At 45.2% G+C, this 22776-nt stretch overlaps 1 protein-coding gene across 3 annotated transcripts in view; it reads left to right on the top strand.

Moving 5' to 3' along the window:
• The window catches only part of GRAMD1C (GRAM domain containing 1C), a 1372139-nt gene that overhangs the window by 1116787 nt on the left and 232576 nt on the right, over nucleotides 1-22776 (top strand). For all 3 annotated transcript variants that reach the window (XM_078656659.1, XM_078656660.1, XM_078656661.1), the window contains exons 13-14: nucleotides 17093-17196; nucleotides 17918-18094. In XM_078656659.1, the coding sequence (XP_078512785.1) occupies nucleotides 17093-17196; nucleotides 17918-18094 (281 nt within the window). The remainder of the gene's footprint in view (nucleotides 1-17092; nucleotides 17197-17917; nucleotides 18095-22776) is intronic.

The raw sequence follows: 22776 nt of genomic DNA, 5'->3' as shown, positions 1-22776 counted from the left end.
CATTTGCGAGTGAAACTTAGTCCTTATGAAATAGTTTTCGGCCGCCCGGCCAACATATGGGGAGTGCCAAGGCCCACCAAATTCAGTGAAATCGAACACCCTGTTTTGCTTGACTATTTGTACGAATTGAGGGCTAAATTGCGTGTTTTACACCTGTGGAAAAGTAAATTTTGCCATGTTCTGTGTCCCTACGCCTCATCCATCATATGTTATGTGTGCATGACCAATATGCATATGTTATTCCCCATGTCCGATTAAAGACGCAATTACAGTTGTGTCCACCTCTGATATGTCATTTTCCAGTCCTCGTGAATACTACGAATATCAGGCCTATGTAAAGTAATGTTGCCACGTTTCCCAGTGTGCACGTTACTCCGTTATAAAGTCCCCGTTTCTAGGCCTCAAAAGGGCCCGGACCCTGGATTCAGCTCCTGTCTCCTGAAAGCCTCGCTGAGGAGCGATACAGCCCCCACCTGTATCCTCGACCCTTCACTTACTTCCTGCCTCGCAGTGCCCGGTGCAGCCCGGCTCTGCCTCTGAGTCTGCCAAAAGTATGTTATAATTCCAGCTATCAGTTCAGTCCTCCTCTCTGCATTCCTAAGCTACTGAACTGCATCAATAGTTTCCGTCATTGTCTAGCCTTCTCGTCTCCATGTTAGAGAAATACTGTATTTAATGGTCATTTAGTATTCTTCATCACGCACTACATGTAGAATAATGCATGGTCCAGTCTTAGAATCAAGTTAGCTTTTCCCCTCATGACTTCTAGTTTATATCAACATGTTCCCTAAACATTAGATACCAGATAGGGTTTAGGTACATGTCGCTCCGACCCTCCAGACTCTAGTCTCTGCTCCTAGCACAGAGTTCATAGCCCCCAGCTTCTCCTAGTAACACGTCATTGCTAGTTTTCGCGCACCATTAGGTTAGAGGTCCCGGCTCCTTAGGTAGCCCCCTCCTATGTTTCCGCCCATTCATGACATATTCTGTTACGTTTGCATCACATGTCTATGTATACTCCCAGTTACACCTCTTTTTACTGTTATCTTTCGCGACTGCTACGCGTCACACCTTCTGCTCCACCCACTGCTACGCCTACTGCAATGTAATGCTATGTGTTCGCGCTATGTATATATGCCTGTGTTTTGTTATTGAATGTTGGCGCGCTCATCCCAGACCTAGCCCCAGCAGCTGCTGGGCCTCTTTTCCCTTGCTGGGCCCCAGTTGTCCTGCTGGGCCCTGTCACTCTGTTCCTATGCAGGTTGTCCTGATCCTGTCCTTATGCTGTAATAAACCTGCAGAAACTCCTACTACCTCGAATCTTGACTCTTATTTATTGAGCTATCTGTTATGCTATAAGTCTAGTCAAAAATAGGGTATTATTTATTTATTTACCACATAATGGCGCCCGAATAGGGACTTGCCCTTTCCCCACGCGTCGGTGAAGCCACGCCGACCCCCTGACCCTCTGCAGTCGTGACGGAACTCTTCTGCGCAGTGGCAGATATTTCTGCTCAAGTATCCCTCAGGCCCACGGAGGAGACGGAGGAGGCGGTCCAGCATCCGAACGAGACGGTGGAGGAACGCGGCGAGTCCCGACCAGAGCCCAAGCCGAGAGTCCAAGGTCCGAGGTATCCGGAGGCCCACCTGTAACTGAAGTCTGAAGTCCGAAGTTCGTCGTCCGTCGTCCAGTCCCGTCCGAGGCCTTCCGTTCCGTGCTGCCCGGTGAGTACCATTGCTGGGGTAGTATCTAGACAGGACCAATCTAAATTGACTCCTGGTCCGTGGGTTGGTGGTGCCCAGACTCACAAACGAAGTGTTCACCTAGGTGGATACGGGTCTTGATGCGTCCCTTTATGGGACCGGTATGTTCCGTACTGTTACAGCAGTGCATCCAGTAACTCTAGTCTGTTCCGTTCTCGAGAAAATTCTTGTATTTCTGTTCTCAGTATTCCAGGTAATATTCTGTTCAAACTGTTATTTATAATGTTCTTCATGTATTTTAATGTTGTGGTATGAGTGTGATGTGATTTCGTGTTTTTATTGTGTATTGTATTTTTGTCCAGATTACAGTTCAGTCATGCCTATATTTTCCAAGTTACGTCAGTTAAAAACTAGAAAGGGTCTGTTAGAGGAAGCAGTTCCTGTCCCACCTAGGGACAGTCCAGGTCACTTTATGTATCAGAAACATGGCATAAGCGCCATATTGTATCTAGATTTATGGGTAGAGTATACCAAACAGTTAGAAGAAAAGTATAGATGGCCCGTATCGGGTACATGGGATGCCGAATGTATCATGCGAGTAGAAGAAGCATTATGGAAAAAGAAAGCCAGACAGTCACAGAAAGATGCCATCGAGTTATGGCGCAAGGAAGCTCATAGAAGAACGGAAAAGGAAGTCAGAAAGTCAGAGTTAAGTAGAGAATCCCAGGAACGAGCCCAAGAAAGAGAATTAATCGAGATAGGTGAACAAGTCAAAGCCGAACAGTCAGACAGACAGAGGCATGCCCTTATTAAGGGTATGTATCCTCTTCTTGCCGAAGGCTTGCCAAAAGCGACCCCAGAGGCATCCAGTAATTTCCCGCCGCCATTAGTTCCGACCAAGCTACGTCACAAACCGACCGCAGCTGATATTTTTATTTCGTCCTATCTGGACGACACAGTCCCAGAATATGCAAATCCTGCTCGCGCTCCGCCAGTCCCTGTAAATCAGGCACTTCCCGCTCCTCCAGACACCGGAGTACCTGTTACGGTACACCCGGTCCAGCCTACAGTTCCATTTCCCACTCTGCCAGGACGTAGAGCCTCAGTAGACGACTCCAGTCTAGGGGCCGCAGGAGGAGCTACTCCTCAAACCCCGCCGCCACACAAGCGTTTATCAGCACTCGAATTACATGCTCAAGCATCACAGCGTACTCCTAAAAGTAATAAGTCTGTCACAGAAATCAGGCAAGCCCTTAACGAATGTGTCTATGATCCAGTTCCAGGCGAATATACTATGGTTTTATATTCTTTACGTGTAAGGAGAGTGACCGAGTATCTAGTCACCTTGCCGAATATGAAAGAAGATCTAGACAGAATATATCGTTTCATCCGTACAGGGGATGATCCAGAAAGTATTGGCGAGATTATGTCTCAAAGGAAAGCCGAGATTCAGCTCATGATATTAAAGTTCCTGATCAATTGTCTAATAAGAGAACAAGATTACCCGTCTAAAGATCCCGCCGAAATGAGAATCCTGACAAGGTGGAGTGATAATATAGCCGAGGGTAAGCACAAGACCGTCAGTGCCATGGAGAGTATGTACAAGAAAATTCGTAAAGAAATAATAAGGTTACACGAACAACGTAAAGCAGCACAAGTAAGCGAGAAAGAAAGTATCTCTGATCCCGAAGAGGAAGACGAGAATCCCGCCAGAATAGCGTATGTGGGAAAATCTAGATTTCCAGATCGTCATTTACGCCTAGAACCCAAGTCTATTTTTCATCTAGCACCAGAACAAGGTTCTCTAGAACAAGTATTTCAAGCTACCGATCACATTCTGAAATCACGAATCGGTTACAGTGAATTAAGTACCATGCATGAACAAGAACTAGCCCGATCAGCAGTCCGATGGATTACTGATTCTACCACTTTTCCAGACGAAATAGTGGTACAAATGTTTCTGAAACTGCCCCCAGCCGAGCAACGACTGGTGGGTATGTATATGATCCAGTACCTCATCACTCTGTATGAGGGTCAACACTCTGATCCAGGCCCGTTACATGATATCCTGAACGAGTTACTCCAGTATAGATGGAGAGGTCTAGGTACCGATTTAATTAGTGTCATTCTAGAACAGCGTCACAAATATAGAACGTTCCTGAACCCGCATTTTGTTCATGTCTCACCCCCAGAAAGTAAACCATTCTACATAGACAGACAGAATCCGTTACGAGAAGTCCACCCAGTCCAAGGGGCGGGTGGCGTAATGCAACGAGTGTTTGTATACACTCCAATATCAAAGATGGAACTTCTTGAAATGAAGAAATTAATTCCCTGTCATGACAAAGATCCAGCAGGGTTCCATAGAGAATTAAAAGACATGCTCCGTATGGGAGAATACACTTACCCAGATATCATTAAAATGTTAAAGGTCCTGTTACCCGCAGGGGTGTATGAAAAGTTAAAGGAAAAAGAATGGGAGGTGGGAGAGAAAAAGATCGATTGGGCAGCTCTAGAAGCTGAAGACAAGGCACGAGTACCAGGTACCGGTCTTGGAGATAAATGTAAAGAATTACCAGAATTATTGATTCAAGTTTTACCCAGATTATTGACAACGAGAAAAGAAGACTGGGATGCAATCTCAGCCTGTAAACAGAAGCAAGATGAGGATATTAGTGATTTTTATTCTAGATTTGAGAAATGTTTCAGTATCAACAGTGGTCTCAAGACAAGTAGTGAGTCATACCCTCATCTTTTCGTCACCAAATTAGTCGAGAATTCAAGTCCGCAAATTAAAAACCGAGTTTTAAAAGTCGAAAGCACCTGGCAAGCAAATACCCCGTCCCAGATGCTCCAGATGCTCCAGTACCACCAGAATAGAATCAGAGAAGAGCAAGAACACGAAAGAAAACGTATGAAAGACACGAAAATGAAAGTGCTAGTTGCACAATCTGTTCCTCAAGACAGTCAGAAGAGGGGTCCGAATCAAGCCAGTCATCCTGCAGCTCCCGTTAAAGGGAACTGCAATTATTGTAAACAGCCAGGTCATTTTATAAACGAGTGTGCAGTTCTGAAACATAATATAGCTACTGGTAAGACTAAAGAAAGACCACGTCCGCCGAGACAAGAACAAGTTTCACAGATTCCTCAGTCACAGAATGCACAACAGACAGTTCCCGCACCGCAGCCTATTGCTGCAACACAGCATGTTACATCACAGATGTACCAGTATGCACAGTCTGAGTATCCAGAGTATCAGTCATATTCATGAAACAGCCTAGAGAGGGAGGTAGGCTTGCCTCTCATCGAGATACCTGTAGATCAAGAAGGTCCCTATGTTCATAGTCAAGTATTAGGGAAAGACAGAAAGTTTTTGATCGATACAGGGGCAAGTAGGACCACAATTAGTCATGCCGAAGTTCCAGGGGCTCCGCTCTCAGGCTCAAGAAATGTTTCCCTTGGATTTTCAGGAAAGCCAATAGTTAATGAAATATCTAAGCCAGTTACTCTAGAAGTAGGTCCATTGTCCCGTACTACTGATCTGTTACTTACTAAGTCATGTCCAGAAAATCTGTTAGGCATTAAGACACTGAAAGAATTAGGTGCAGTTATTTGCTGTTCCCCAGAGGGAATACGTCTGTTCCTACGTGACTTTAAGGGTCACTATGTATTACGAGATTTTGATTCAAGATTGTCTAATGTTCCACAGCACTTATGGGCGCAAGGTCCAACTGATGTAGGTTACATGCAAATCACACCCCATCGTGTGACTCTCAAGCCAGGTGTAGTGTTACCACGAATCAGGCAGTACAGATTGCCACCTGAGGCTGTAGCAGCCTTATCTAAAATTATTGACGAGCTCATGGCTCAAGGAGTAGTTGTAGAAACTGACTCCAATGTATGTAATTCTCCGATCATTCCAGTCATGAAACGTACTGATCCAAATGCACCCCCAGTATATCGATTAGTGATTGATTTACGAGAGCTTAATAAATGTATTATTCCTCAGTACCCAGTTGTCTCAGATATTTCTTCCCTGTTAACAGCCATTGATTCCGAAGCCATGTTTTTCACTGTCATAGACCTCAAGAATGCATTTTTTAGTGTTCCAATTCATCCAGACAGCCAGTTTCTTTTCGGATTTTGTTTAAATGGAAGGAGCTATATGTTTACACGCGCTCCTCAAGGTTTCACAGAAAGCCCTAGTATTTACAGTCAAGCACTCAAGAGACAACTAGACAACATTCACATGCCAACTGACACTGCCCTGCTCCAGTATGTCGATGATCTACTGATCACAGCCCGTTCTGAACGTGCTTGCGAGCGAGCATCACTTACAGTTCTGTATTTTCTAGCCGAGATGGGGCACAAGGTGTCACCTTCGAAGCTTCAATTCTGTGTCCAGCAAGTGGTATACTTAGGACACTTGCTGTCCAAGAGGGGTAGGCAGTTGACACCCGACCGTATCCAGTTAATAGCGAGTCTTCCCCAGCCCAGAACCCAGAAGGAGGTACGTGCCTTTATCGGCCTTACTTCTTATTGTAGACAATGGATTCCTCAGTATGCATTTCTAGCCAAGCCACTGATACAGTTAACGACACAGGAGGCAGCCGTATCGACTGTCCTCCATTGGACATCTGAACATACACTTAGTTTCAACGAGTTAAAGAAAGCCCTATGTCAAGCTCCAGTTCTAGCTACACCGAACTACAGTAAGCCTTTTACACTTTTCGTTACTGAACGCGAAGGTACAGCATTATCTGTTCTCACACAAGATCAAGCAGGACAATACAAGCCCTGTGCTTATTTTTCGAGCACATTAGATCCAGTCGCCCAGGCGTTGCCTGCGTGCCTCAAGTCAGTTGCAGCCACAGCACTAGCTATCAGACAAAGTGATTCCATAGTTTTAGGACACTCCCTGACAGTACAAGTCCCACATTCAGTAGAAGTTCTTTTAAACCGAACACAAACTCAGCACTTGACAATTGCACGTTTAACAGGTTATGAATTAACACTGTTCCAGCCACACATAGAAATCAGACGCTGCAACGTTCTGAATCCCGCTACACTGTTACCATCAGTTAATTCAAATCCAGACCCACATGATTGTGTGGAAGTAGTTAACATTACGACAAAACCAAGACAAGACCTGACAGACATTCCATTATCAGATCCCGACCTGACACTTTATGTGGATGGTTCATGTATGAGAACTAGTACAGGAGAACTAGTCGCCGCGTATGCAGTGACTACTGACACCGAAGTTATTGAAACACACCGTATTGACACCCTGTCCGCTCAAGCAGCAGAGCTAGTCGCTCTGACACAAGCCTGTATACATGCCAAGAACCTGAAAGTTAATGTTTACACAGATTCACGTTACGCATTCGGAGTTGTACACGACTTCGGAGTGCTCTGGCAGGAGAGAGGTTTCATGACTTCTCATGGAACCAAGATTCAGCATGGTCTCCTTATTCAAGCCCTGTTAGATGCCATACATTTACCGACATCCATTGCTATCATGAAATGCAAGGCACATACGAAAGTCACTGACATTATTTCCCAAGGTAATGATCTAGCAGACCGCACAGCCAAGCTTACAGCACAGACTCCAGATATTCCAGTTAATCAGACACGTACTCCAGATCCGATTACATGCATGACAGTTAAGGACCCTACACAAGATGTCATAGATATACAGTTACATGCTACTCCCGATGAAATTAAGAAATGGTCTGAACAAGGAGGGGTCCAGACAGATCAAGGATGGTTAACGAAGGGTAGAGCCACATGGTTTCTCCCCGATTCTATGGTTCAAGTCATTATCAATACCGCACATAGTCCAGCACATTTAGGAGAAAAAGCTATGTTAGACAGTATCCAGAACATTTGGTTCAACAAGCATTTACGAGCTGCAGCCAAGCAGAAAGTCCGTACCTGTATGATATGTTGTCAGTTTAATCCAGGTAAAAGTGTCCCGGTGGAACAAGGTGGTTTCCAGCCCCCTGACCACCCTTTTGAGGTCCTCCAGATGGATTATATTCAGATGGAGCGATGTCGAGGTTTCAAGTATGTCCTTGTAGTTGTATGCGCTTTGTCCAGGTGGACAGAAGCATATCCAGTCCCAGATTACACAGCCGCGACCACTGCCAAGCAGTTGGTTCGTGAATTTTTCCCTAGATATGGACTCCCTAGAGTCGTATATTCTGATAACGGTCAGCCATTCTCATCCGAACTCATGAAACACGTTTCCCTTTTGTTAGGGTACCAGTGGAAGTTTCATTGTGTACGCCATCCTGAAGCAGCCGGACTCGTAGAGAGACATAATCAAACTCTGAAAATCCGTATTGCAAAAGTCTGTAAAGACAAAGGTGTGGACTGGTTAATAGCTCTGCCAGTCGCTTTGTTTTATATGCGCGTGGTCGCACATTCCAGATCAGGTCTGTCCCCGTATGAGGTCGTATTCGGCCGCCCCCCTAACATGTGGGGTACTCCTAGACCCCGAAGTATTACCGATGTTTCATGTAATATGCTGACAGATTACCTAGCTTCCTTGATGTCTGCCCTCAACTCATGTCGTTCACAGGTTGCCGCCGCATTTCCAGATAATACCGAGGTGGCACCGCACGAGATCGTTCCAGGCTCCCTTGTGATGGTCCGAAATTTCGACAGATCAAGTCCGCTGGAACCACGTTGGAAGGAGCCACGTCAGGTCCTCTTGACCACCCGAACTGCCGTCAAGTTGGAAGGCAGGAAGGGGTGGGTCCACCTTTCTCATGTAAAACTTTTCAATGGATTGAAATCAGTCTCCAAAAACATTTCCAAGGATTTCCAGGATTCGAAAGATTGCCAAGACATTGTTTTAAAGGACTGTCCCGCACAAGACATTATTACAACCCCTCCCTTGTTAGAGAAAACTCCGCAACAGGAGTATAAGTTAAAGCTCAGGTCTAGTAAAATAAGTCAGTCAGTTTGATTGTATAAGTCCTCCCCTAGGTGAAACGGTTAGACTGTTTCTGACATGTATAAAATAGACCCCCATAGTGAGAGAGTCAGTCGAAGTTCACTTCAATGTATCGTTTTTCTGAGTTTCATATTATTTCTCAGCATAATGATTTCCTGCACCAGCTACGCACTTTTCCTGTGTTTTCCAGTTCCTCATGTAAATATGTCTGCTAATGCTACAGTAGAGCACACGTTTAGTGATCTGCCTCCTCACGAATATTCTTACCGCCTCGCTATGCGCAACAACACATTTATCCGTATGTTACATTATTCACACCAGACCAGCAATGCCACTAATTGTTGGGTGTGTGGTCGACTCCCCCCTTTCCAGACACCGAAGGGAGTTCTGCCACTGTTTCCTTATCCATTCTCACATAATGGTTCGTGTGGAGCATGGTCCACGTTAACGTCGTCCTCAACAGATATGTCTTTTCTTAACAGTACATGTTTTTCAGACAAGCAAGGTTTCCCCCACAGAACAGGTTTAGATCTAGAAAATGAAGTATATAATTTAGGTAATTATTCGTCGAATTTTATGGTCCTGAATGTTCAGTCTGATACTACTCCAGACTTACCTGCTATTTCAGTACTACCAGTCAAAGGCGAATTATGTGTCCGTAGTTATGGTTCTGTACATGTAGGTCATAGTGAATGTACTACTGTTATCCAGTATAGTGACAGTGGGAAATCTATTTTCAAAGCTTCACGTCATTCTTATTTTATTTGTGGTCAAACTGCATATGTCCGTCTGCCCCTCGATTGGGAGGGAACCTGTTACATTGCCTTCCTACTGCCACCTGTTTTCCTAGCCCCATCTGATTATCACAGAAACACACATCTAGTACACATTAGACATAGAAGGGAGTCCCCAATTGTCGATTATACTGAAACTACTCTAGAACAGTATACAGATTTCAATAAAGGTTTCTTCTTCTTTGTAGGACCTGTCCAGAATAGTAAACTGATCCGTAGGTTAACAAGAACCCTTGAAGCTGTAGTTAATGAGACTGCCTCTGCTCTAGGTAACCTAACCGAAGAACAATCTGCTATGAGATTTGTTGTTTTGCAAAATCGTCTCGTCCTTGACGTCATACTGGCCGATAGGGGCGGGGCCTGTAGAGTCATCGGATCTAGTTGCTGCATTTTCATTCCAAATAACGCGCCGTCTGTTTATTCAGCTATAACCAGACTCCATAAAATTGCCCATCTGTTACATCAAGATCCAGGCACCTGGACATGGTCCGGTTGGTTCTGGAATATAATTTCTGCATGGGGATGGAAAGTCCTGTCCTTTCTAGGTATTGCAGTAGCGATCATATTTAGCTGCTGCCTCTGTATACAATGTGGCCCTGCGATTTGCAGCATGTGTGCTACCTCTTGTATTCCTAGTCCCAAGCCCCGTTCTAAATCCCGTTCCCAGACAATTCGAGACGAGCAAATGGTACTGTATGAAATGATAGATGGTATCATGAAAATTGATGTTTCCTGATGGAAACGTAGTGACAAGGAGGGAATGTGGAAAAGTAAATTTTGCCATGTTCTGTGTCCCTACGCCTCATCCATCATATGTTATGTGTGCATGACCAATATGCATATGTTATTCCCCATGTCCGATTAAAGACGCAATTACAGTTGTGTCCACCTCTGATATGTCATTTTCCAGTCCTCGTGAATACTACGAATATCAGGCCTATGTAAAGTAATGTTGCCACGTTTCCCAGTGTGCACGTTACTCCGTTATAAAGTCCCCGTTTCTAGGCCTCAAAAGGGCCCGGACCCTGGATTCAGCTCCTGTCTCCTGAAAGCCTCGCTGAGGAGCGATACAGCCCCCACCTGTATCCTCGACCCTTCACTTACTTTCTGCCTCGCAGTGCCCGGTGCAGCCCGGCTCTGCCTCTGAGTCTGCCAAAAGTATGTTATAATTCCAGCTATCAGTTCAGTCCTCCTCTCTGCATTCCTAAGCTACTGAACTGCATCAATAGTTTCCGTCATTGTCTAGCCTTCTCGTCTCCATGTTAGAGAAATACTGTATTTAATGGTCATTTAGTATTCTTCATCACGCACTACATGTAGAATAATGCATGGTCCAGTCTTAGAATCAAGTTAGCTTTTCCCCTCATGACTTCTAGTTTATATCAACATGTTCCCTAAACATTAGATACCAGATAGGGTTTAGGTACATGTCGCTCCGACCCTCCAGACTCTAGTCTCTGCTCCTAGCACAGAGTTCATAGCCCCCAGCTTCTCCTAGTAACACGTCATTGCTAGTTTTCGCGCACCATTAGGTTAGAGGTCCCGGCTCCTTAGGTAGCCCCCTCCTATGTTTCCGCCCATTCATGACATATTCTGTTACGTTTGCATCACATGTCTATGTATACTCCCAGTTACACCTCTTTTTACTGTTATCTTTCGCGACTGCTACGCGTCACACCTTCTGCTCCACCCACTGCTACGCCTACTGCAATGTAATGCTATGTGTTCGCGCTATGTATATATGCCTGTGTTTTGTTATTGAATGTTGGCGCGCTCATCCCAGACCTAGCCCCAGCAGCTGCTGGGCCTCTTTTCCCTTGCTGGGCCCCAGTTGTCCTGCTGGGCCCTGTCACTCTGTTCCTATGCAGGTTGTCCTGATCCTGTCCTTATGCTGTAATAAACCTGCAGAAACTCCTACTACCTCGAATCTTGACTCTTATTTATTGAGCTATCTGTTATGCTATAAGTCTAGTCAAAAATAGGGTATTATTTATTTATTTACCACACACCAACAGGTCCACGACACTCTGCCTCAGGTCTCTGAAGCTCCAGGACACCCCATCGATCCTGGATCCTGGGTTCTGGTGAAAAACTTTCAGCGAACGAATAACGACCAGCCCCGGTGGACCGGCCCACACCTCGTCCTTCTTTCAACCAGATCAGCTGTTCGAGTGGAAGGAAAGAAGAACTGGATCCACGGTGTACATTGCAAGAGGGTACCTTTGCCTCTGCCGTACGACCGGTGGGTCCAGGAGGGTGTCGCCCACTCAGAGACTGAAATTGTGCCTCGTTTTCTACCTTTCAGTGTTGCACGTATAAAAGGAACAATTACTGAAAAAGAGAGTGACAGCATTTTGCAACCAGCTGTATCACCGTCAATTCGATTGGACACTACCGAACCTGAACTCCTTTTCCAAGATCAGACAATACCTGGAAAGAAGAAATATAATCGGAGGCCGAGAACTATGAACTAATAAAATTGTCTTTTCTAAGTACTATTTTTGAAAGTGCAGCTCTCTCATCTGAGAAACTTTTTTATTTTTGTTTTTCGAACCGCCATCCGGGTTCCGCTGTAGGGTCGCGGTTGCCCAAAGTCTTTGGGGTGCAGCTTTAGACGTTAGGTCGACAGTTCTGGTTGGTCTAAGGGAGTTGCCCTGGACTGACAGAAGCATTCCTAAGCATAGAACACCCGACCATCGCGAGCAGCATATTATAGAGGATGGAGTTTTTCGAGATGGAGAGACCTGCCAAACCAATGACTTTTAAAGCCAGTATATGTAAATTGCTGACCAAGAAACGTTTTTTATTATTATGTATTCTCATGTTATTCGGGACAATGATGTTTTTAACAGGATATGTCTTATTTTCTTTACAAAAGACATTTGCACTCACTACATCACCCATACCTCCTCCTACTGTGTCCTCACATTCTTTTCAACCCCTTCCTGAACATGAATCCGCTAGGAGATTAGAGTTTATTAATACCTCCTTCGTTCAGCTTTTGCACCAACACCAACTAGTAATGAACACGACTAACTGTTGGGTGTGTGGTCTTATGCCTCACACCACGGATAAAGGTATTCCTTATCTGGTCCTGCCATTCAGCCATAATGGTTCTGTGTGGGCATACAGAACGATGTTCATCTACGCACACGAAGTTTACCCCCTACGCTCCGTAACAGACAATCCTAAGAATAGTGCTCTGGTTAAAGGGATAGTAGATATGATTAAGGAAGATATTTCTTACGAGACTATCCCGAGAGATGAGACACTAGTATACATAGGATGGAAGGTAACCGGATATGGAGCTACTTTGAGTGAGAAACAGCAAGCTAAGAGATCTTCCCCGATTTGGATTGTACCCCATCAGGGTCACTTATGTCTGCAAGGTAATGGCAAGAATCCCAGAGTTCAGTTAGGGAGAGTATTTATACTGAAACGTATGTTATTGCGTCTCAGACTTCCCCCTCGTTTTTAGCAGCTAAGGGTACCTATTTCATCTGCCATGATAGAGCCTATACATGGTTGCCCCCTGACTTTTCGGGCACATGTTTTGTTTCGTTCCTACTGCCTCCCACCTACACAGCTGCGGCAGATTACCATAAGACAAGGATAGTTAGAGGTGTCTTCAGTAAAGAAGACACAGCAGGACAAGAATTTGGGGACTTCGTAAAGGGTTTTCTACCGTTCTGGGGACCAATGGTTAACAGCAGGAACATAAGGCAATTGACAAGGGTGGTTGAATCCACCGTAGTTGAAACTGCCGGTGCCCTTAGTAACTTGACTGCTGAGCTCCAGTCGGATCGTCTTATGACCCTTCAGAACAGGGTCGCATTAGACGTCATACTTGCAGACCGAGGTGGGGTATGTAAATTGATCCAATCGATTTGCTGTGTTTTCATTCCAGATAACGCTCCAACAGTGTACCAGGCCATCTCCAAACTGCATAAGAATTCCGAATCTATTCATGTGGATAAAGAAGATTGGTCGTTGATGGGATGGTTCTGGGAACAGATATCCGCCTGGGGATGGAGAATTCTGATGGTCATTGGGATGGTCTTAGCCATTCTTTTCCTGTTCTGTCTGTGCGTGCAGTGTGCTCCTGCAATATGTGGCCTCTGTGCCACATCATGTGCAAGGAAACATGTATCAAGAGACGAGCCAAGTACTAGGATGATGTTACAGCAACATCTCAATGACTTTAGGAATATAGACCTGGACTCAGATTAGCGTGAGTATAGGTTTATTGCCTATGTAAGGGCAAAAGGAGGGTCTGTGGTACTGAAAATTCTGGATCCGTGTTATGAACATCATCGTAGCATGACGAATTTGATATCAGAAGACCGAGAATGGCTAGTACACTGTGCACAAGCATTTTCGGCGTATTCGAGTGACGATTTCACTTCGAAATCGTCATTTTCGTCCGGAACCCTCGGATTCCATTTTGTGCACGGCAGCCATTTTAGTGAGTTGCCCTCACATAGGCTAATGATTAAGGCCAAACATGATTCCAAAGGACACGTACACCTTGGTTGACTTCTCCGCGACCTGGGTAAGCTGGAACCATTGCCCCAGGCCGAACCTGCCGGGCCAGTTCCTTTCCGAGTGGCCGAGCGAGATAGCATCAAGGCACAGCCTGCCATAAACCTTTTCATCGCACACACACCCTGCCTAATCTTGCTCACACCTGTCCGTGTTTCATTCTCTACGACTTGCTTTATGAGGAGGAGGTGCCCGTTTTTATTGGGGGTCCACCGATATCTGATGAAAATGTTGGGCCTTGCCGGGTAATTTGTTGTGGGCTGGACGAACTGAAATATGGGCTTGTCATCATGACTCTGCTTTTTCTTTGTAGTGAAAACATGTGAATGGTCTAATGAAATGTAAAGAATGTTTGCCTAAAGCTTAATATTTTGTATAAAAAGAGAAGCCGGGCTTTATAAGATTGAGCAGTCTCCTGAGAATATACACGTGTTGTACTTCTAGGACGCCTGCTACTTGGTTGCAGCCAATAAATTTGATCTTTGACTTCACCTAGAAGACTCTGAGTTTCTGTGTCTGAATCAGGAAAGTACTCGAAGTCTTTGGGTGTTGTCCCTGGCACCGCTGGGTTACCGGTTCGGTACCGGTTCTGAAAACCCCAGTACTTCAGTGTGGAGGTTACGCGGCGACAACTGACAGCTTTTTCCCTTCCTCCGAAGTCTGTGATGTTATTTTGGCAGCCCAGCATTGATCCAGTATTGGGGTATCTTTCATAGACTCACATGCTTAGAATCATCCACGCCGACGAGGTGGGAGTCTCGCGGTACAATAAAACATATACATTATAGTCATAAAACATTATACTATAGGCTACCGTGGATAGAAAAGTCACTACATTAGCCTATCTTAGTCTTTTTGCAAAAAGAACCAAACTTGGAAACCAGCCAATCAGGTAGCAGCACCCTCTTAGAACCTTCCCCACAGAGAGGCAAACCCTCAGATTTTCTACCGCACCTCATGTGACAGTAAGTCTCCCTGAGCTCTGCTCAGTTTTTTCCTTACTTTCACTTCTTGAAGAGAAAATGTCTGATTATTCAAAGAAAAGCTTATTCTTACCTTGTTCTTCATGTGGGAAGAAGAGATTGCACTTTGAGGATCCACATAAAGAATGTAATTTATTGCCTTTACCCAGCCCACAAGGTCAAGGATAGCAGGATATGTAGAACCTTTCCAGCAAAGACCTTGAAGGACAGAAAAGGAAGACTTTTGGCTTGGCTGGAGAAGTTGAAGGCTTCATCTGATGTGGTATCTGGTGATGAAGGCAGTGTGAGTCCCCAGGCGTCCACCCCTCAGGCTCAGAAGAGGGATAGATCTGAAGATCCATCTGAGAGACCGAGTAAGACCCTGAAGAAATCTCACTCTGAGATTGGTCACTCTTCCTCAAAAAAAGAGAAGTCCTCATTCTCTTCTGAGGTAAAAACTGGAGAAAAGTGAAGATTTATTTAAAAACTGCCTCAAAACAACAGAAATCCCTTTCTGAGCCTCCGTCGATGTCAAAAACAGCTCAGTCGACGATGAAATCTCCTCAAAAGGTAAGTGAATCTTCAGCGTCGATGAAGAAAATCCCATTGTCGACGAGAATTCCGTTGACGGCAAGTGTATCATCGCCGTCGACAATGCCTATCTCGTCGACACCTATCTCGTCGTCGACGCCAATCCCGTCGACGATGCCGATCCCGTCGACGATGCCACCGCCGTCGACGACTTTACACCTTTCGTCGACGATGTTACAAGTTCCGTCGATGAACCCACCGACGACGACACTATCGTCGACGAGTCCTCCGTCGACGATATTACTCTCGTCGCCGAGCCCACCGTCGACGACGACAACATCCTCGACGTCGAGAACGACATCCTCGACTATGGCTTTTCCGTCAACGACCTCAATGTCGACGGTATCTTCTATTATGGCAATTATGATATACTGAGGGTACTTTGAGGTTCTTAAAGGCACAGTGTCAGTTGCATTAGCAGAATGTATTACTTGGAGCCTATTGGCTAATTCTTTCCTTCATTTCTTTTTTACTTTTAAAGAAAGTTTGTCAAAGGTTTGCTTTGTTCACCTATTCTCTAAGGTGGCTGATATAGGAAGAAATGCTTTCTTTTTAAAAATGAAAATAATATTTGGACTTCCTAGCCTGTTTATAAGCTGCAGTTGAAGTGAGTGTAAAGATTTTTTTAGATTGGTGTATGTATACACATATGTATTTTATAAGTGCTCCAGGGTCCCCATGTGTGAGTGGGACTATTCAAAGCTTATGACTTAGTTGAGGATACCTCTAAAAGAGAACTAGGGTTACAGGTAAGTAACTTTTCCTGCATTGGTAGGATGCGGCAAAGTGAAGAACGTCTGAAGGGTTTGAACTTGGCCATGTGATGGGCTGAAACTGCCTGAGGTAAGAAGTAGGGGCAGAAGCAAAGAACCAGTGTTAGTATCTGTTTTTCCGCGCATCATTGATGTGGTTAGAAGCTGTCTCTTTCGGAATTTCACCAGTGAAATTCTCAGCATTTGACAGCAACTCTATCAAATGTCTGCTCAAAAGACCAATGACTCCCAGCCTTGCATACAGCGTAACACGAAAAAGTCTCTTTTGAATCCCCACAACGACCATATTAGTCCATATTCACCTCAGATCCTGAAGTTATCTGTTTTGTAAACCTAGCAGTCACCTGTTGGAACAGCAAATCAAAACAAAATGGTCACCATGCATCAAGATGCATGTGCAGAAAAGCGTCATGCAGCATGCATGCAAATTTATCATGATACATTTGTGTATGTGCATTTTGACGTGTGTAGGATCTGACAGCCATCTTCGATAAATTGTCTTTAATAGAGAACCGATGCAAGGTTGCCAGCCATGCGTGTGCACGCATGATAACAAAAACAAAATATCGGGCAAATCCAAAAGCTCGGGCTTTTTATTGGCATTGCTTGTTTTTTTTATTTTGGGCGGGGGCTACAACATTATGAATGTGCCCTAAAATTGGATCCAAAGTATTTCAATAGTTTAGATGGTTTAGCTGCATAACATTTAAATCAAATCTCATTTCGGCTAATTTGGATTGCTGCTTTGATCCTTTACTCCAGGGTTTCTTCAGACATCAAGTACAGGAAGCAGCCGTGGGGACTGATTCGGGCTCTGATCGAGAAGAATTCTGTGAGCGGGCTGGAGGACTACTTCAGGCAGCTAGGTGAGCATTTCATCTATTGTTACTTGTAGAGTCTTCCCTTCCCTCTCATGTGATCTATGCGAGCGGGTTAATATAGCTGTTCCCAGCAGTGTTCTGAGAGACGTCCAAAGCACTGTGTGGACAGAAGCTTTTCCTCTGCAGTCTTTCACCCTCCCTATAGCTACAGCTAACGGTCCACGTTAGAGCTTATTTTAGGCCTACTTTGGAGCAGTATCGGGGTCGATTCTTATTACCCCTTGTAGGCTAAAAGGCAAAACGCTCAACTTGGCCAACTCTATTTCTGTATTTTTTGGTTGTTACTATTTTGGCAGATGCGGACTGTGCCCCTTTTTCTGATCCCTTCCACCTCTTCCATCCTCTTTCTATCCCCTCATCCCACCTTCATTCCTGCCCTTTGAGTTCTGTTGATATCTGAAATCTTTGTTCAGTTCACCAGCTGAGTTTAGTAGCCTTGTATTGTCGGAAACTTGAGCTTCTTCGCATGTTGGGAAACGTGTACTCGTTGCAGTAGTTTGGGTATAATTCACTGTGTCTATTTTACATTTAACCTTCGTGAAATAGGATTCGAATTTTGGATTACAGTTAGTGAGTGGCCACATCTGAATAACTGTCAGCGAGCTCTTGCAAGTTTACAAAACAGTCTCTTGATAACTTACTATGCGTGAGTAGAAAGGATATCATTTTATATATTTATATACATATGTCTATATATTTAATTCAGAATCTGATCTATTAATGGAAGAAGCTGTATCAAACCAGTCTCTGGTGGAACCTGGGAAGGCCAGCGGTTTGCGCCGAAGGCGCCGCTCATACAGGAGTGTGCCGGAGAACCTTCACAAGCATGGCGGCCAGCTGGCCTCTGGAGACATGGACCTGGACACTAGCGCGGATTCCTCGGGTGAGTAGGCTCATCGTTCTTTTCTGGTTCACTTCTCATCATCGCCTCAAGATCACCTAACAGAATCGACCAATTTACAGATCAGCAAATAGAGCTGCCTAAAATACTCGATGCCACAATGGCAAAGACTTTTGCTCAAGTGCATAGTTACTTATGTATTTGGTCAAAATGAGCTATGTATTTGTTGAGACGACAGTAGGTGGGGGTGCTGGAAACTGAGCAAGTCAAATGATTTACCCCTGTGGAAAGAGCAGGTCGAGTTTGCCAACAGTTTAAATGTAACCAAAGATCTATAACGAACGGGTATGATTTCATTGATCTGATGTGTACGTTTTTATCACTCAAAATGTAGCGGCCTTACCGGAATCTCAGTGCCATATGCGTCCACCCAATTCTCAAATATCAAGTCCTATGGCAGGTGTGGAATAATAACCTGGTTCACAACACAAATCTGTGATATAGCCACATCAGTATGAAGGACATAGAACCCGAACTTCATATGAAATGTAATTGATGCAGATCACTTTCTGAACTCTGTGGTTTCATGGAATGAAAGACGGCTGGGCTTTCCCTAAACAGCGCGAGGCATTCATTGGGCTTTACTCAATCACGGTTGAATAAATACGAGAGGATGTAAATTTACCTACCAATGGGACGAACATGTTTAAAACTATCTAGGACACAGAATAGTGGCTAATACCTTCTGCGACCTGTTTATTACTGACTGCAGCCAAACAACACAAGCATTGGCATAGCAAATAGGTCGGATTTAACACATGCAACCACAGCACAGACATGCACGAATAAGCACTCTCCATTTTTAGATCTCAGTACAGACAGCTGGCCTGTTGTTTCCGATACATTACATATAGAGTGAGTTTTAAGTCCGTCCCTTGCTTGTGATTGGTTGGCCTTGTTGTCTATCATGTGCATGCTCATAACGCAATGGGTTTCCTCCCTATTCTTGTGTCTGGTCGCAGTGCTTTGTGCATGTGTTGTGACTGATGAGGATGCCAAGATTTGAGAGCAGAAAGAGCCAGTTTTGGACGAGCATTTGCATATTTGGGCCTGTTTTCAGATGCGATTGGCAAAACTCATTAGCAAAGCAACCAGCTCGATCTTTTAGAATCAGCACATACTGGCTCTACTACCAATGCTTGTCATGTCTCTCTGTGGCCTGTCTCTTTCTGTACCTTCTTTGTATGTGCTTGTTGAATACTCTCCAAGTATGCATTGCTGCATGGCGCCACTGGCGAAGGGTTAAAAAACAGCGAGCCAGGTTCCAGAGACACGACAAAGAAAGTATGCTTGTATTTCTGCATGACTCTGTTTGCATGTAGGTTTTCTGTTTTTGTTTGTTCTGTCTGCTACGATGCTTGCACAAGATGTGCATATTTTACATTGACATTTCTGTGTCCGCTAATATTCCCAATGTAACCAGCAAACTATACTTTCTGCATCAATCAATGGAGAAGTGTGGCTCAATGGTTAGAGCGGCAGACCCTGATGCAGAGCTCTGGCCCGGGACCAGGGTTCAATTCCCGACACGGCAGGGTCTTGGGCTCAATGTCCACGGACTCAATAATTCTCGCCTCGGTGCCTACTCGAATCATGGGTCCCACTCTGCAACTCTGGCCAATAGCTTGCTTAATCTCCACAACGGCCCCGAAAGCGCTAGGATGCCTGGCCTCACCTTGGAGTTGGAGTAAGGGGGCATCTCACAGGGAAAGCCAGGAAGGGTTCCACAGCGGTATACAGCGCCAAGATACCTTTCAGGTGATAGTGCGCTTTACAAGTATACCCACATTTACATTTACTAAGAGTTAATGAAGTTTAACTTTCACGCATGACTGGTGTCTTGACTTTGGTGGAAGATCACCTGCTCGCCTTTACAAGTAATAAATTTGCATTTGCATATAGCCAGGTTCTGAGCTGGGATGGGGCAGTGAGATAAATAACGGTGATGGATCAAGCCCTGATCTTTGGACTGGGTAAGAGTGGTCTGCTTAATTCAGACACTCTGTTCATCACCACCCCCTTTTCTGAATCGTTTTTGGCCACTATAGGTGTGGCAGGGTATACTCAGACATGAGTCCCTTTCTCACTGCTCCATCAGGATTCAAGCAAGCCGGGCCGAAGAGGCTGAAATGCCAGAAACCGGTCCCCGGTAGCTTGTCTCCTTTCTGGTGAAGAATTGGCTTGGTAGTTTGGTCTGCCCTGTTCCCATGATGCACTGGGCCAGTGACAGACTAATTTGCATATAGCCAGGTTCTGAGCTGGGATGGGGCAGTGAGATAAATAACGGTGATGGATCAAGCCCTGATCTTTGGACTGGGTAAGAGTGGTCTGCTTAATTCAGACACTCTGTTCATCACCACCCCCTTTTCTGAATCGCCTTTACAAGTAAGGCAGATTTCTGCATTTTAGAATCTTTTTTAACCGCATGCGCGCTAGCGGTTTTCCCGCTGCGCGCTGCGATTTACAAAAACCCGCATTATGTGACGAGCTCAGCTCGTCATCAGCATAGCGCATGTTACGCCCATGACGAGCTGAGCTCGTCATCAGCCCCGAAGGGGTTAAAGACCTAAACAGAATATTTCCCGCTACGTTTGGGTACCCCGGAACAATTCTTAAGCGATATACGCCTCTTATATATCTATAGCGTCGTAGAAATGGTGAAAAATTAACATATCAATATGTTGTTGAACACTCCTGAAAGACTATCATAGGCAAGATGATGTCGCATCTCCAGAAACAAACTGTTTTTTTCAAAACGACATTGCATCACCTATAAAAGTAGAGAGGAAAAGCGCAGCATTAAAAGGGTTGAAAAAGGCACCCTGTCTCTTAAAGGCCCATGGAGCTTACACTACCCATGATTCGTAAAAATGTCAGTTTTCTCACAGTCGGTACTTTTTACTGGCCCATCTGACTAGGATCCTAGGAACACAGCAAGTGTTTTCACTTTTTTCTCAAAGAAAAAGAAAAAAGAAATCACATTTTTTACTTTCACTGAACGTTTTTAACCTTCACCTTGAGTCAAAAAAATAATTTCTTGCACTTCTGAAGAATGTATCCTCTCAGAATGTCACCCCTTTATAGGTCTCGCCTAGGCAATGCGCATGCACTGCTCCAGGAGGGCCTTTAGCTATCGGTCTGCTCCTTTTCAAGCACACTCATGCTTGTGCTGGCATCCACCATGCGGGAGCCAGTAGGGGCTTGCGTGGTAATTGAAAACATATGGCTCTCGCGCTGCCGCTTTTGCTCCCGCAAGGCGGATGCCAGCACAAGGATGAGTCCCCGTGGCTAATACCCTACAAACATCACAAGCCGCCAGAGAACTTTTATTGCCCGCAGGTTAGAAAATTACTGCTTTCCTGTGAGGGCGGCGACAGGCTTGTGTGCTTGCAGGCACGAGCATCGGGCTTGACACAGACACGGCTTGTGACACACGTGTGCACATGCAGGCTCTAGCAGCAGGCTTGTGGCACATGTACTTGTGCACCTACTGGTTCGAGTAGTGGGCTTGCGACACACCTGTGTGTCTGCTAGCAGGAGGAGAAGGCTTGTGACTGTAGGTCTGTGAAGAAGCCTGCTACCACTCTCTTGTGTAACTATTAACATTCCTTTTGGCTGCTGTAGCTTGTGAGCTTAGGCCCGTGTGCCTGCCAGTGGGCACTCTAGCACATGGCTGCAGGCTGTGTTCCAGTCTGCTCTCTCTCTAGCTTGTGACTGCCGGTGTCCCTGTTGACTGCTGTTGCATATGACTGTAGGCCTATGGGTGGGCCTGTTGGCCACTGTTACTTGGGGCTGTTGGGCCTGTACGCCTGTTGGTGAATCTATCTTTTGACTGTAGACCTGTGACCTGTGTGTGCATCCGATGGCCACTCCACCTGGGGTTCGCAAGTTCGGGAGTGTGCCTGTTATCCACTCCTGCTGCTGGCCACAGGTTTGTGTGTGCTGTTGGGCGGTAGGTTTGTGTGCGCCTGTTGGCCACTCCAGGCGGTAGGTTTGTGTGCGGCTGCAGGCCACTGCAGGCGGTAGGTGTGTGCGTGCCTGTTGGCCGCAGCAGTCTGTGACTCTAGGCATATGCGATGCCTTCTACCCAGTGGCTTCTGTTTTTTGTGTTTGCCTGTTGCGCAATCCCGCTTCCTTGATTTTCGAGTGCCTAAAATGTAGCTGTCTAGTTCTTAAACCTGTGTAAACAAGAAATGTATTATACGAAAGCAATGCCTGAATAAATTGACAGCTTGACTCCATAAAGTGTGGTTTAAAAGTGCACGGTAGTCTACATATTGTGCTACAGTACTCTGCTGGAGTCTAAATGATGCACGTGGGAAATTTACATTTTACGTCTTTGTGGAATTCTAGTGCGTAAAGAGGTCGAGCGGCCGCTCGTTTTTGCTTGCGGGCTACGTTTCCACTTGAATGCCCCATTGCCAGCCTGCTCCTGGAGGCAGCTGGGGCCCTGTAAGATCAGGCGTGGAGGTTCTAGGGCACTCCAAGGGGGTTAATGGCGGCTTTAGTTTCTCTCCGCCTGTCTCCATTTTAATTTATGTATATATATATATATATATATATATATATCACGTTTCCAGGTGTGTGGAACTCCTAAAAAAAAAAAAAGACACAGTTTAAGATGCTCAGCTCTAAAGCGTGCAAGAGACTCCAAGCTCTGCTGA

This window comes from Lissotriton helveticus, chromosome 8 (genome assembly GCF_964261635.1).
Source record: "Lissotriton helveticus chromosome 8, aLisHel1.1, whole genome shotgun sequence".
In the NCBI taxonomy this organism is placed as follows: Eukaryota; Metazoa; Chordata; class Amphibia; order Caudata; family Salamandridae; genus Lissotriton; species Lissotriton helveticus.
Note: the sequence above shows the minus strand (reverse complement) of the source record. Positions and strands in the feature narration are given on the sequence as shown.